Source organism: Cyanistes caeruleus, chromosome 1, assembly GCF_971803275.1.
Source record: "Cyanistes caeruleus chromosome 1, bCyaCae1.hap1.1, whole genome shotgun sequence".
Lineage (NCBI taxonomy): Eukaryota > Metazoa > Chordata > Aves > Passeriformes > Paridae > Cyanistes > Cyanistes caeruleus.
In genome coordinates this window covers 108,930,310-108,946,065 of record NC_141701.1, presented here as the reverse complement: position 1 = coordinate 108,946,065, position 15,756 = coordinate 108,930,310, and the positions used below count along the sequence as shown (strand labels likewise).

At 39.0% G+C, this 15,756-nt stretch overlaps 1 protein-coding gene across 1 annotated transcript; it reads right to left on the bottom strand.

Moving 5' to 3' along the window:
• Positions 1-848: 848 nt before the first annotated feature.
• Positions 849-4,419, bottom strand: LOC111923559 (C-C chemokine receptor type 5-like). The gene has a single exon (XM_023919356.2). It carries the CDS (start codon positions 4,417-4,419, stop codon positions 3,349-3,351), a length of 1,071 nt encoding a protein of 356 aa, XP_023775124.1. The 3' UTR covers positions 849-3,348.
• Positions 4,420-15,756: the final 11,337 nt, after the last annotated feature.

The following is a 15,756-nucleotide window of genomic DNA, read 5'->3' as shown; positions in this document are numbered from 1 at the left end:
AAAAAACACTAATAGCACCTGATATCATTAATAGCACCTGAGAAAGGTGCTGTCAGTGGGGGAATTTCTTAATTAAATCATGACAATGAATCCTTCAAAAAAATATAAAGAGAGAGCTCTATAAAGAGGAACCAACTAAATGTCAGTGCTTTTTTTCCACATGAAGCACCATTCTTAGTGTATATCAATTCTCTGAAGTGTTCATTGAGAATGTGGTATGAGGACCAAGTTATCAGTCCAGGCTGATGCTTAAAGCTGTCTAAAACCAGTTCAGAAGTCACCTGGCTATGGTGTCACCCTAAACTCTTGCCTGTTCCACTTCCTCAAAGAGATACTTCAGTAACCTGTTTCTACTTGCAAAAAAGATCTATTGGCATCTAAGATCAGTATGAATTGTCGGAGACACTGCATTTCCCATTGGTAAATGTAAACAAAATCAAATGTAATGACAACCAAAATAGCATATTTATTATTAGAATATTAGTGACAAGAAGTTAAGAGCACTGGATTTATCTTGATGGTCCTGTGTTATTTGATTAAGCTGGTCCACTGGTAAAACCCCAATTTTGTCCTACCTGTTCTTTCAGTATTGTGAAGAGGAATTTATTTTCCTTTTTCATTCTACAGGGCTATTCCAAAAAATAAGGGGCTGGAGGTGGGAAAGGATCAGAAGTCTAACAAAAAAGTTAACCAACTTTAATGGACAGTATAATAGAAGGTATTATTATAGTTATTGGCAGAGTCCTTAATTGAATGTACCAGCAGTGCAACCACATACTGTATTTTCAATTGTCTCCTTGAACATGGATTGTTGCTGTTGGACACAAAATAAAGATGCTTGACTTCAGTTCAAAGGCAGAAGATCAGAAGGCTTTATTGTCTACTTTTTAGTACTTTTTATTAGGTGTTCTGATACAGACTTAACATGATTGGTAAAAGGGAACACCTCTCTAGTCCCATTGGTGGAACAAGAGAAACACAATCAGCACAGCTGTACAGATTTATTTTGAGAAACATAAGTTATTTACAGAAATTGTCGTTGAAAGAAAGACTTCTGAGAAACCTTCCCTTGGGGAGAAATCAGCCACTGGCAGGCTGAGAACCTTTTCAGACTCAGAAATATCAGGCTCACAGTGGATCACAGTTCATTGCAGTAGCTGAATATGACTTGTTTTCGTGTGCTGAAGTGTGATCCCTTTCCAGTGAAGTGATGAAAACTCTTGATAAGCTGCCGATCCACTGGGCCACCAATCTTACTTCCACCTCCTTCCTCTGGAAGCTGCTTGTTGCTTAGAAAGATCCATGATTAGAGGTCCATGCTGTAGAAGGATCAGGGCAGTTTTGACATGCCTCTCAGAAAGTTTGACTGTGTGCCCACGCACATTTGGTTGTTGTGCTTTGCTTCTGAAGGGCTGACAAAGATGCATTATTGTGTCTGGCATCAAATCCCTCCCGAGAAAGTAGTTTTGTAAAGGCAAGGTGTTTTCAAGCCCAAGCCAAAGTTCTTGTCAAGAGCAGAATAAAATAAAAAAATGTTTTCATAAATGTATTCTATACGTTAAAAAAGCCAGCCTGATTAGGTCTGTATTTGTCAATATGCTGATCTATTTACCCATTTTAAAACCATATACAAAGTCCAGAAAGTAATTGCTGCACAGGGCCTTAAACAAGAGTATGCAGCTGAAAACCTTGCAAATGAGGTTTTCTATACTTCTGTTACACTTCCCATGTGGATGTAGTTCCAAAGTGGTGCTTAGTATGACTAATATGACTATATGACTAAATAAATAACTCAAAACAAGTGGTTTGATAAGTAAAGACTTCCCTATTTCACTCCTGCTTTCACAAGCACTTTCCACTCTAAAATTTCTTTGCGACTTCTTGAAACATTTGCTTCTTTGAAAATATTATTTAAAAGGCTATCTAGAGAAGCTGGAAAACAGAAATGCCCTTCTGGATGGGAACAGCAAACAAAAGAGTCACTTTTTATTTGCAGTCTCCACACTTGTCCAATACCATCTGCCTTTGGGGAAGTATAAGAGCTGTTGGAAGGAGAACTTGGCCCAAATTAATTAATACTGTGATTATGGTATTATGATATTTAATGGAGGTTATGGTACTTACGCGCCTGAGTAGCTCAATATTTATTTCATGTTTTCTATGTGTTCCCATGCTTTACAAGTTCTGGTCTTTGTGGAGAATCAGTCACATTTAACCACCAGTCTTACTAATTATGGAAGCTTTTTCTCTCTGTAAAACTCCTAAATGACAAAAAAAAAAAACCATTGTCATAGCCCCCCCAAATGATACCAGCTTCCTAAACAAAACAGATGCTCTATGCCCTTGACTCTGTAGAACAGGGAATATTTTTACTTATTCAGATGTTTTGTTAACTTGAATATTTATAACATACACTTATCTCTAAAACATCTGTGTCAATCCAGTTCAGAAATCATTTTCACACCTCTAACATGGCTGTGGTTTGGAAGCCATTACACCTGCATTCATTTTTTTTAAAAAAGTTTTTCTCTTATGTAGGCTTCAAAAATGGCAAAAATCACTGCACTAAAAAAGCTAAAACACTGTTGACTCACTCTTCATGTTTGATCCAACCTGATTAAAGCTCCATGTGAAATATTTTATTTTTAAAATACTGTTACCACACTGATCAGTTATAGGACATTAGTTTTTTTAGTGATAGCTCAATTAAATTATCTCTCTAGCATGAGTAGCATATAAAACAGCAGAGTTTTACATGAGTAAAAGAGAGCCTTCAGAATAACAAACTCAACAGTCACTCAGGTATTAGCCCCTAACAGTTAGAACTATTATGAGAAAGATCTAAGTGGTTAGGACTCAACCATACACAAAGGAAAATATACCATGAAATATTAGAGTCCATTCTAAGTGTATAAAATTTTCCATTCCATGGCGTATGACAGACCTTAGTAATTTAGCATTATTTACAGAGATACACAACCAGACTAGTAAAAAATATGACTGAGACTGAGTTCAAATGAGTGAGATATCTTGTGTAATGTACAATCGAGATGTTTCTGAAGAACCAGTGCAACTTTATAACCTCTAGTTCACTTTAAAAAATCTGTTAGCCTGCAAGCTCAGGTCCCCAGTCAGGTAACTTGCTACATCTTTTTAATGTATTTACAAATACCCAAGTCTGTGAGCAAATGCAAACTTTGGTAAATATGTATTCTGTGATTTTTCTTTTCTTTTTAGCTTCTTTTTTTTCTGTTTTTAGCTGCCTTAGAGACAATATCCAGGAGAGATTCAGCAGGCTTTTGCCACAGAGTTGATCTCACAAGTGTCTAGTTCACTAGACACACTAGTTTATAAAGCAGCAGAAACTTCTTGTTCTCCAGTCGATTGTGTGTAGGTGGAGCTTGCTCGTTCAGCTGTGTCAGCATAGAAAACAGGACAGTATTTAGACAAGTGGACTGCAATCTGCTTTCGGAAAAAGCTATGAAGATATTTCCTAAATTTTTCTCCAACGAAGGCATAAATTACAGGGTTGATACAACAATGGATCATTGAGATTGTTTCTGTCACTTGGATTGCTTTGTGCAGTTGACTATTTCCTTCACAAGTAGAGATGGAAAATGCACCTTGAAAATCACGCAAGAGAATGCAAATATTGTATGGTGCCCAGAAAAAAAAGTAGATAATCATGATTATAAAAATAAGCCTGACTGCTTTATGTTTCTTCTCGTTCCTGCATTGCAGTAACGTCTTTATAATTTGTGTGTAGCAGCAAATCATGATTAACATAGGAATAAGAAGTCCCAAGATGTTCATTTTTAAGGTGAGGAATTGTTTCCATGTATTTATCTGCTCTGATGGATAATGAGCACTGCAAGTATAGCCTGAACTTTCCTTCTGAGTTTTGTGAAATACTACCCCAGGGACAGAAATAAGAGTAGCAACAGCCCAAGTGACAATGCTGGCGAGGATGCCGTAGGTGACTGTCCTGGCTTTCAAAGCAAACACTGCATGCACTATGGCCAGGTACCTGTCCAGGGTCAGCAAGATTATGAAAAAGATGCCACTGTAAAAGCCAAGGAGGTAGACACCTGACAGAATTCGACACAGCGCCTCCCCAAAAATCCAGTCGTGAACTGCGTAATAAGCCCAAAAAGGGAGCGAAAATACAAACAGCAGATCAGAAATTGCCAAGTTGAGCAGGTAGATGTCAGTCATACTCTTCAGCCTCTTGTATTTTACCAGGATAAGGACAACAAGCATGTTGCCTGTCAGGCCAAATATCACCACTAAAGAATAAAGAGGTGGCAAAAATTTTGCTGCAAAGTGCTTTTCCTCAGTTGCAGGGCAAGGTGTTGAATCACTATAGTCAAATTCTGTTGTGGGTAGCCAGTCAGTGAAGTCTGTGGTTTCATTTCCCATGGTGTATAGGTCTGGAAAGGAAGAAGAAGACATTAAACTAGAGGAATCTCCAAGCTTTGCAGTGAAGAGAATGAAACATGCTGATGTTCTCTTCTGAAAGGAGTTTTTCTGATGAGCACACAAGCATTACGATGTCAAGAAAATGAAATTACAGAGCTCCCAGGAAACTCAACCATACAGCTGTGGAGTCTCACTGCTTTGTGTTGGAAGTGTCATTTTCCACGTCTACATTGTCATGTGCATGTTTCCTCCTCAGCAGAGATTGTCAGCTGCCTGGCGTAACCAGAAACAGAGGAATGGTGGATTGAATCTGAGACATCCTGTTCTTGATTTAGGCACTGTGTGAGGGACTCGTCTTCCCCTGCAAGGAGTCAGGGCCTGGGATGTGAGTGTGCAGCAGAGCTTTTAAAGCCCTCAGGCAAGTTCTGCTACACACTGAGAGCAGAGAAAGGCTTGTGACTGTGATATCAGCCCCTCCAGTCTCCAAAGCCTCCCCTTTTTCCCAAGTCCCTGGTAGGACTGTGAGTCAGATGCAGAAGCACAGATTTGTGTAACTTGATCTCTGAAAAGCTCAGAGAACTGTCTTCTCACAGTCCTCCAGAGAACATGTAAAAATTCCTGTGTGTCCCATAAGAGGCTTGGCAGAGGATTTTATGAAGATAGATGTTGGAGGGACCAGAAGTGCTCCTGGTTACTTAGTGAGGAAGCGCAACCAATGCCTTCCTTTGGTAGCCACTCAAAGAGAGCTCCTCAGTGTCTAGAGCTAGAGTGTTAAAGAGCTGCTCTGTCTTCCTGTGCCACCATGACTGCTTCTATCAGACACTTCATGACAGACAGGTGGCTGCCCATGGCCCGATGTTGGTTTTGAAATCAGCCTCTTCCTGGAAGTGTCATGGCTGTTCTTAGACAAAGGCAACAGAGTGCTCCCAATGCAGAAGAGTTCAGGCAGTGTGTCTGCCCCAGCTTGCTGTGTGATCCCTCATGTGTGAGCACTCATGTTGTGCACCAGAGTTCATTCCTTTCCTGAATGCACTTTTTTCAGTGATGTGGTCTGCCCTGTGTGATTGCAGGCATCTTTTTCAGAGACCACACTCTCAAAACTATCACCATTTCATTCTGTCTGCACTTGAGCTCTGCAAGGCTAAATATCACTGGAGAAACTCAGCCTATGGCTGGAGTGACTGAGAGACAGGCCCCAGTCTGCTTTTTGGTACAAGCTCATAGTGGTCCATTCTGAGTTAGAGCTTGTCAAATCCCCTAAGCATCTCTTTTGTAGATAAAACCTCTCAGGAGTAAGGAGTAAGTATTTTCTGCTATAAAAACAGATTGCTTAAAATGCCAGCATCCCTAATCTGTGTCGAAGTGGTTGAATTAGCTAAACCTAAACTGAGGTCTTGGGGAAGAGGCTATTTGCTAGGCTTCTGACCTCAGAAATGCCAGCTCCTGATGGAGATTCTTATGCTGCACAATGCAGATGTATGCATCTGCCCCAAAAGAGGAAGTTTTGTTGGAGCAAAATCTGCACCTTGTACAAAAAGAAATGCTGCTTTTGCAAAACATTTTCATGCTCTTTCCCCAAGTTTTTGAGTCTGGCTGCCGGCTCTGCTCCTAAGAAAAATAAGGAAGATGACTTCCATGTTCATTACTTTGGTATGTTGAGTATGGTGTAAAGTTTTCTTTTGGAGAATGAGGAGTAAGAGAAAATTAGCAAATTGTCGTTCGCTAATGCTAATTGTGTCTCAGCTTTGCCTGGATACAATTTCTTGATAACAAATAAGTTCTGTCAGCCTTTTCAAAGGCTGTCTTTTAGGAAACTCTGGCAATCTCTGTGAAGCAGTTTTTTTCCATAGTCATACTATGTAGTTATTACAATGTGGCAGTAATGGTTTTGTTGGTAAAGGAAGTGGCTGTGGCTCTGTCTGTTGTCAGTAAATAACTTGATTTTAAAGTAGCTAAGGGTTTATATTTCTTAAGTACTTTCAGCAACACTTAAAAAAAAAGTGAGTTTATAAAGCACTCTTTGGTCTAAAATATTAAATTCTTTAGTTCAAAACACGATGAGACTTGGGCATTGCTCAATTAAATATTTAAGATTTACTTCAGCTAGACCTGCTAGATCCATGTTGCATGCCCTTACAGTACATCCCAGCACATAGCTAAATATCCTCATTTACAATGTTTTAGTCAGCCATGCTGTATACTGGGATTATGGGATGAGTGCCAGACCCAGCACTTCCTGTCTTGCTCATTTTGCACCTGTGGGATATCATGCTTAAATATGGGTATGAAAAACAACCAAGTCATCAGCCCAGAGTGAGATTTTGTGAATAGGTGATCAACAGGATTCATGCAATTATCATAGGAAAATGCTGCCTTGATATTACTGTGATTCTTTTTTACTGTGAATTCTTTTTGTGACAGACCCTTCTTCCCGCCAACTGTTATCTCAATGCCTTCCCTCTTTTTCCTCTGCCTTCCTGGAATGACTACCACATCTTCCCTGAATCTTGTCTTCTTCCTTACAACCCTTTTTGCATGCTTAAGTTATGGCTCTCCCTTTGAGCAGTTGCTTCTGCTAACCAAGCCCCATTCCTCTAGCCCAGCCCTTGCTTCAGAAGTCCCTCTGCAAAACTATTTACTACTTTGAATTGTGCATAGTATCCAGCACATGCTGACAACAGAGACAAAAAATACTAATTTGGAAACAGAAAGAAGGAACTGTGAGCAGGTTTATGCTTTATCCTATAATCTGGATGTTTTAGGAGACACTGTTGGCTACTGGCTAGAATATTTCACTGGGTTAATCAGTTCACCTAACTAGAGGGATCTGACTGAGCTTATATTTCATGATCATTAAAAAGGCAAAAGGTAGTCAACAAATATCTCTGAAGAAAGGATATTTAAAAAAAAGTGCTATATTATTTTGAGTGCAGTTTAGATAAATGCAATATTTCTAGAAACCTGCAATCTGCTATACAAATTATGTTGCTCTGCTTGAGAGTCATGCATTTTTTAAAAGAAAGGCTCACCATAGGAAAGATGAGTAAACTCGTGTCACTGTTTCATGCTGAGTTTCAGATCACAGCTTTCTGTGTTTTAAGAGGCAAAGATTTTATTAAAGTCAGTTTCAGTTCGTTTGCATAGTCCCATAAAATGGTAATAATTATAAGACTGTGGCAAATGGAGGTAAAGGGCTAAGTTATGCTTCATGTAAACAGGATCCAGTGAGTCAGTGTCTAAAATACAGCACTAGTTTTTCTTTAATCATCCTGTGAGAAGCCTGAGTACTCTTAAATAACTCAACATTCAAACAACTGTTTTGTTTTGATGGAACAGTTTTAAAATCCATATTACCATCATTGCACATAATTATCAGAGACAAAATCAGGGAGGCATACTCCACTTCGTTTCTTACTCAGATCAATCACTAGAGATTTATTTTTTCCTTACCTCTGCTCAAGTATTTTAGTGATTTTGTCCTTTAAAACTAGTGTATTCCATTTAACATATATTATGCATTTTGCCAGGGTAATTTTTAAAGATGAGTACACTGGCAGGATTCCACTAGTATGTTTCAATTCAGACATAATATTACCTAAGTAGCTACTTAATGTTAAAAAAAAAAAAAAAAAAGAGGCAAAGATGACTTACCATGTATCTTATGGTGCAGGTGATATCTTCTATTATCACCACAGGAGTAATGCTAAAATGACTTGTCTGTCACAAGATGAAGGTCAAAAACATCTCTTCCTGTGTGAAGAAGGATGTATCAGTTTGAAAACTTCTAGCAAAAAAATCTGTTCACATTTAAAAAAAAAAAAAATGAAGGAGCAGTTCTCTGGTTCTCTTTTTTCTAAAAATGGGTCATCAGACGTTACTTTTCTAAAACTCTTGAGACGTGCAGATATGTTGAAATTCTTGAGGATCCTCCTAGGAGTTGAAGTTTCACAACCAACAGCTGTAGTTTTAGAAAAAGGGTTCATATAATTATTTTATCATTTTCTTTTAGCTAACCTGTTTGAATCAAGAACAGCTTACATGCAGTTAATCCCTTTACATTTTTTAGTCATTAAATTGGTTTTATGTTTTTCTGTTATTTTTACAAAATGTAGAGCCTATGAATAAATTTTCTGCTTCTATTCAGAATTACCTGCTCTGAGTTAATTCAGAATTACTTCCTTGCTCTGAGTTGCAGTCCTTATATTTCAGTTGATGGATCCTGTTTTTCTTTCACCCAGTCTTCTGGATGGAATTTTTTATTTTAATCCCTCTCATAAGACTGTGACTTAGTCTGTGTAGTAAGCCTGGCCTTTTAAAATAGCACTGTTACTTACATTTTGGAATTAAGCTTTAGAAAAGCCTGATAAAATCTGATCTCTTATCAATTTCCTTCCTCATAGCTGATTCCTCTGACTTTTAGAGTTAAGCTGCACTACGACTAGATTTCTAGATCCTTCCAGGACATCAAAGAAATGTCAATAGAGGTAAGAAAATACAGAAGGCAAGAAAAGGATGGTGCCTTACCAAATGGCAGAGAACCCCTGAGAAGATACCTGATGAAGTACAACCCCCTGCCTCACCTTGACATCTCTTGGTAGGGTCTGGAGGATCTCATCCCGTCAGTGAAGCACTAAAGAGATGGCTTTTCTGCACTCCTTGGTGTCCTTAAAAGTTTTTGAAACACAAGATCCACAAAAAGACACAATGATGTCTTTGGATGCTGCCATTCCTTAACAGAAGTCAAGGGAATCACAACTTGTGAGTTGCCCCTCAGATCCATGAGGAGACGGTAAAGAGTGAAAAGCTCACGCTCTTTTCCTTGTCAACCCTTCTCTACATGAGGGACTAATTTTTATTCCATAGTACAAATTGATTTTTCCTGTTCCTTTCCTAATCAGCTGTTCCAATGAGCTCTTTAAAGGCTGGAGTCTCAAGGTCAAAATTAAAGGCCCCTGAAAGGTATTCTAAGGCTATGTTAACTGCACCATGCTTTTTGGACTGGATATTTTAGACCCTTTACACAGTCAGCGGAAAAAATAGCTGCTTCTAATACTGTTTCCACTACACTTACAACAAGTTCCCAATTACTGCCTTGCTTTCCTGGATAAAAAATTCTGATTTCATACTGAATGCTTATAATTCTGAAATAAGGTATCATGTCAAATTACTTTTTCAATATATAATTTCTAAACAATTTACATACTAAAATTAATAGATATTTTAAGTATCTCTTCGTGCATTGGTTGCTGTATATGTTACTTAACCCACTGGAGACTCTAAACCCTTTCATAATTTCACACCATTGAAACAGAGGAAACAGTCTCAAACCTGTTGCTGGACTTGCCTAGTTTTCATCAAGCTTTTTAATTCTGAAATATGCTCCTGAGAAACTTGCCCACAACATTCTGCCTAACAATAACAATGAGTACCACTACTACTTAAAACTAAGACCTGTGGTAGGCTGGTCTTCAGAAGTTGTCCCTTGTTCCCACAGGTTCATTGGCTTTATTAATGTGTTTGATTTTGTTGATTATAGCTTTTAGTCTCCATAGCTCAGTCTGGTGAGCAAGCACAGTGTGGCATGTTATTTACTGATGAAGAGTATTGCACACCAACAGAGGGCCTCTGCCACTCATGATTGTAACAGCTGAATAAGGGGAATGCACTTGGTCTGCTCAGCAGCTGCATCTTACAGCTGGATGAGAGACTCCCCAGAGAGAGTGTGAATTGCTGTGGCACTAAGCAGCCCAAGTACTGAGTTGTGTCACTACTGTCAGCACCTGCAGAATATCTACAATTAGCTCTACCCCAGCTGCAGATGAGTGGAGCTGCTGGGAGGTCAGATTTGGTCAGATCTTGCATCAGGCTGTAGGCAAGCTCAATCCCCTTCTGCTGTTTGTGGGGCAGTGGATGATGTGCTGATCATCAGTGCTGTTAGGACAACATCGTTCCTGCAGGAATTGGCCTCCCATCCAGTATGAAATTTTAACACACTATCTGACTATCTTCATGCAGTCTCACCTCCTCTTCCCTGCTGCCTCTATCTTGTGTGTGTGAGCACAGGTATGGACAATGCAAGCACCACATCCATTGTTGTAAGTCAGATTTTTTTTCAGCTTTTCTCAATCCCTTGCCAAGCATTTCTTTGAATAAGTGTACTGCTGCTTGTCATGAACGCAAGTGGCTTGTAAGAATCTTTACCTAAGTTGAACCTCATCATTTTACCAAGAAATTGAAGCTACTGTTCAGTAACAAAAGTAATGGTTCAGTGGGTTGATATAGCTTTGAATTTTACCTATCATGGTCTTCATTCAGAGATGAGTTGGAGTTATGTTTAGTGGTGTGATGCTCCTTCCCTCTGTAAATATATTCCTGGAAAGGAAGTGAGCTACATTCCCCACCTGTGGGACTCAGGTTGATGTAAGTGTGCAGCCATGTACACTGTCAAGTCAAACTGCATTTGTCAGTCTTTCCTATCCAATGACTCATCTTTGATTCATCTTTACAGTAACCAGCCCCTATCACTGAAGTGTTTGAGTGGTCCCACGGAGATGCTGTAATTTATGTGAGATTTACACCAGTACCAAATTGGCTATAGGGACACATACCAAAAACTCATGTACCACTGTGATACACAAGTGTCACCAAGTATAAGTATGGGTATAGAAACTTGAAAATTCAACTAACAGTTTCTATTCAAGTTATTGCAAACTTGCACCACCTGAAGAAAGGCTGTGGGGGAAGAAGGAACCCTGGGACAGAATGACAAATACCTTTCTTAGATATAGTCAGTGTGATAGCACACAACAGTTTTATTAAAAGTCTGTCACTACAGCAGTGGTTAATCCTTTTCATCTGGAGGTCAAAGACAAGTGAATATGAATCAGATGAATCTTATTACTTGTTCTATTCACATATGTGTCCAAACTAGGTTAGTATTAGCATGTGTTTTATTTCATCAGTAACAAGTGCCTTTGTCTTGAAAAGGCTGAATAAAGATGTCTGGTTCAAACTACGTTATTGCTTAGGCTATTTTTCTTACCGGCCTTCTCTTTCAGGCTCTAAAGTTCTGGTGACTCATCATTTGAGGCTACCATCACAGTCTTAACATCTGTGAGGTGTATGCTTTTGGGGAGAACAGGGGAAAGGCACGATGTACCACACCCTAAGATTTCTATCGTAGTGACTAGTAAAAAAAACCAAAACACATCACACATAGGTGTTAAAGAAGATGGGTTACAAAACCAAGTTCTGGAAGCCGCAAATATTTCTAAAGCTGATGAACATTTCCTGACGTTGTTGTTTATTGTCAACAACATCAAAGGTTTGGGGCTTTTTCTCCTATAATTCTTAGGCTGTCTGTTTGTTTCTTCTTTGTAAATCTGACACATACGTCATTATACAGTGCTGCAAATCCTATCTCTATTGTCATGGTATTGTTTTTATTTTGACTTTCTACAAGGTGCTCTTACTGAACTATGTTTCTTTATACCGCAAAGAAGAGAATATTGCTTCCTTCTACTATTCTTGTCCAGGTTTCTGATGTATGCTTTCCCAATTTATAGATAAAGAGTTGTTATTATACAATAGATTTTACTTTTGGGCCACAGTTATGCATTTCACAAAGTTCCATCTCTCAGAATCTCATTTTTACATATGCCTTTAATTCACACACTTTGGGGATTTTTCAGGTACATTTATAGTACATAAATTCTAGGTCTAGAGTTTGGTGTTTTGGGGCTATTTCATCTGTGCATTGGGTATGTTCTTCCTGTCTACCTGTAACTCCTGGACCTAGTTATCAAGCAGGGGAAAATCACACACCAAATTTCTTCCCAGTGAAAACTAGGTCACACAGAGGGTGAACAGAGTCTGATGACAAAGTATATGCCAGTAAGGCAATAAAGTAGCTTGAAAGAGTTAAAAAATCACTGAAGAATAGTACAGGATAAATAAAAGAGCTTAGGAAAAATGAAGGAAAAACCAAACATGCAGGAACCAAAATCTATAACCTGAGAAGTAAGAACAGGAGAACACTATAAATCAAGCTACAAAGAAAATGAAACTGTTGATAAAGCCAAAGAAGTTTGCTTAGTCATTAACAGAGTTAAATACCTGCCTACAGACTATGATTGCCTCTTACAAAATCCCCTTCTTCACAGAGCATGCAGGGTAAAGGAAGTGTACACTCCCTTAAATGGAGATCAGAGAATGCAAAGCCAAGCTCTTCAGCTTTAGGTTGGTACATGTGTGGAAAATGCTGATTTTTGGTTTTGTTCAAAGCATATAAAAATGAGCACTTGACATTTTGGAGGTGTGTTAGCTTTGTGGATTCACCTTCTCTGCCCAGATATAAACGAAAAAAAGTATCTCAACTGTATGTGTGAATCAGCTTCTTGCACCAGGTGAAAGAATCCATGCTCAGGACAATACCAGTCCCTAGAAACCAGAAAGTACTTTGAGAGTCAAAGATTAGATATAGTCTATAATTTGCCATACCTTATAGTAGTGCCCCTGCAAGGTATATCCCGTGGCTCTTTTACTTCCACCCATTTGGTTTCCATTCCATTCAATAAGTCTGGTATCAGGATAGGTCATGTTGTTCGTGTTGTGTGGATAGCATCCTACCAGCACAGCTGTGTAGACAGTTCTGGAGAGCTGAGCATTGCTTGGAGTTTTGTGCAGTTTTGCATATTGGCCTATGTTTCTAAAAATGCTGCCCTCCTCTGTCTCAGTGTCTCACCTTCCCAGGAAGTCATTCCAGACCTCAAACACTCAAACCAAGATTTCTCGCTCTGTCACCAGACATACAAAACATCTTGGCAGTTACACAAACTTTGACAATCTTTTTTAAAATCCTTCTATTCAATTTTTTTCATAAAGTACAGCTCCTAGTAGGCAAGTGTCACCAAAATACAGGTACAAAGCAATGCCTGCACCTCTTTGTTCTGGCTTGGTTGCTATAGATATTCTAAATGCACCAGAATTTTCTGGTTTGTTATTTTTCCTCTGTTAGCTTAATTTTTTTTATTACTTTATTAGGGAGTAATGTTTCTGAGGCCCCACTGACCACACCAGACACTTCCTAATGAAGGCCAGTATGCATCAGCAGCTGAAAACAGCAGCAAAATTAAATTTCAAAATAAGCAGTATCTGCCTGTTGTGCCATTTAACCTGGTCAGTGTCATGTTATTCTCCTGGCACTATCTTTGTCTCTAATTAACTACAGCAAAATACCATGTAAATTGGTCCTTATATTCTTTGTATCTATTCCTCCTGTAATTTTCACTGGAAGGAGAGATTTTTATTTTGGAGCTGCATAACTGGAAGTCTTATATAAACCTCTTAAGGTTCTGCTTAAACCTTATTTACCTTTGGTCTTCCCATTTGTTTGGCTAGTATTTTTTAGTATCTGTTAGGGCTAATAAAGTCATTCTCTCATTTTACTGACTACTTTTTTCTATTTATCCATTTCCATCTACTCCTGTTCCTTTATACCCCATTTTCATTTATCTTATATAAAATATGTACACATAAGGTTACTGTTGGTTTAACAAACAAGAGAGTCTTATGACAAGAACGTCCCTATGTGCTGGTTACCAAAAGTTTCACTATTTCTCTTTGTCCATTATATACTTACCACAGACAAACTAGTGGCAATGATTATAAACCTGGTGGTTTCTGGTGAGTGCAGCACTCACCAGTACCACATATGCACTTTAGCCCCTTAGGAAGTTTGCCTGACAGTTGGCAGAGTTATCTTTTGCTATGTGGGATATCCCTCCCATGTTTCTGGACACATGGCAGTAGCATCTCCTAACAGGGAGATTGGACTCTGTCCTGTTCAGTGCATGAACTTGACTGTGTGATTGGTTTTGGAGCTGTGTACGGATACTTGTCCGTGGCATGTGGCCATTCTTTTCACAAGCATGCTGAAAGCCCAGGCACCACGCTATCTCTTTAGGAGTTCCATGCCAAAAGTTTAGAGCTTGCAAAAATTTTCACTTAGCTGTTCGACATTTGTTGTAAAGCAGCAGTTATTTGTGGTGCTCAAAAAGATTTGTCTTGAATCTGATGTCCTGGTGAGACTCTCTCAAATGCTTGCTCAAAATCCCCTCAAAATCTCACCAGAGAAGCTCAGATGCCTCACAACCACTGCAGTGGTTCTTCTTTGTGTTAGTTTCTTCTCTGCTATACAATCCTGGCGTATTGGTAAATCCTTGCCATTTTCCTCACATACCTCTAGTTCATTGCACAGTTTGGGTGCATCTACTTGTGCCTCTAGCTCTTTCATACACACTATGTCTTCATCTCAATGTTTTTCCCCTGCAGACCTTGAGTTATGGAATATTTGTCTCTCATATGTAAAATTTCTACCACTTCTTTGCTGAGGTGACATGAGTTCTCTTTCATGGGGACTGCAAACCTTGTTAAACCTTCCCCAAGAGATTATCCATCCCTCTGTGACCAGACTGCTTGAAGTCCTGCTAGCCTGATTTGAGGCTACCTGGCCTGTGGCTGTACAGTGGTGCAGCCCCATATGACTAAGACTCAAAAACTGCCACAAAACTGTCTAGAGCCCTGCGTGTCTCAGTGCAAAGCTGCAATGAAGAACCAAGGATTATCTTGCTTAGGTACATAACAATAGGATAATGTTTTAGTTCATTTGTGTTCCTGCAGCACAAAATAGAAGATTGAAATCAGACCTATATAAATAAATAAAAAGGGGGTGTGGTTATAGAATTCAGTTTATCCCATGGTGGACAGAGGAGAAGGTGTGGATCATAGGCTGAAAAAAGGGAATGAGCACAATGAAGCAGGGAGAATGGCTGGGTGAAGCAAAAGCATATTTCCACATTGAACTTGGAGGGCTTAAGTTCCTTACACATAAAACTTGGGACAACAAGCAACTTCTTTGTCTGGCATTACTCCACACTGCTTGTCTGGGATCATTCTATATGGTGCAATGAGATCTCAAATTTGCTGGAGAAAGTCTATGGAGAATTCTGGTTTTATCCCAATATTAAAAAGAGTGACATCTTTTATTCCCACTCTTTCTCTATTTATAACACACACAACCCTACTTCTCCAAATCTCACTCATTTAAAATCTGTGGCCCCAGACTTTTTCCAAAGCTATTGTAGGTCACTCTTCTAAAGTTTTCTGATGGATAAAAGCTGTGCCAGCTTCAGAAGCTTCTGGACTGGGACAATAATTCTCTGTTTGTTTAGTTTGAAGTGTGGTATTGCAAGTGCCCATGTGTCTGTTTCCCTTCTCCGCTCTGAGAGCAGAACAAATGTCATTTTGCTTACAGAAGAGAACATGGGCTACAGGGTA

What these genes read in the sequence shown, in the direction of transcription:
- LOC111923559 (XM_023919356.2), bottom strand. Translation starts at nt 4,419, where the DNA reads ATGGGAAATGAAACCACAGACTTCACTGACTGGCTACCCACAACAGAA.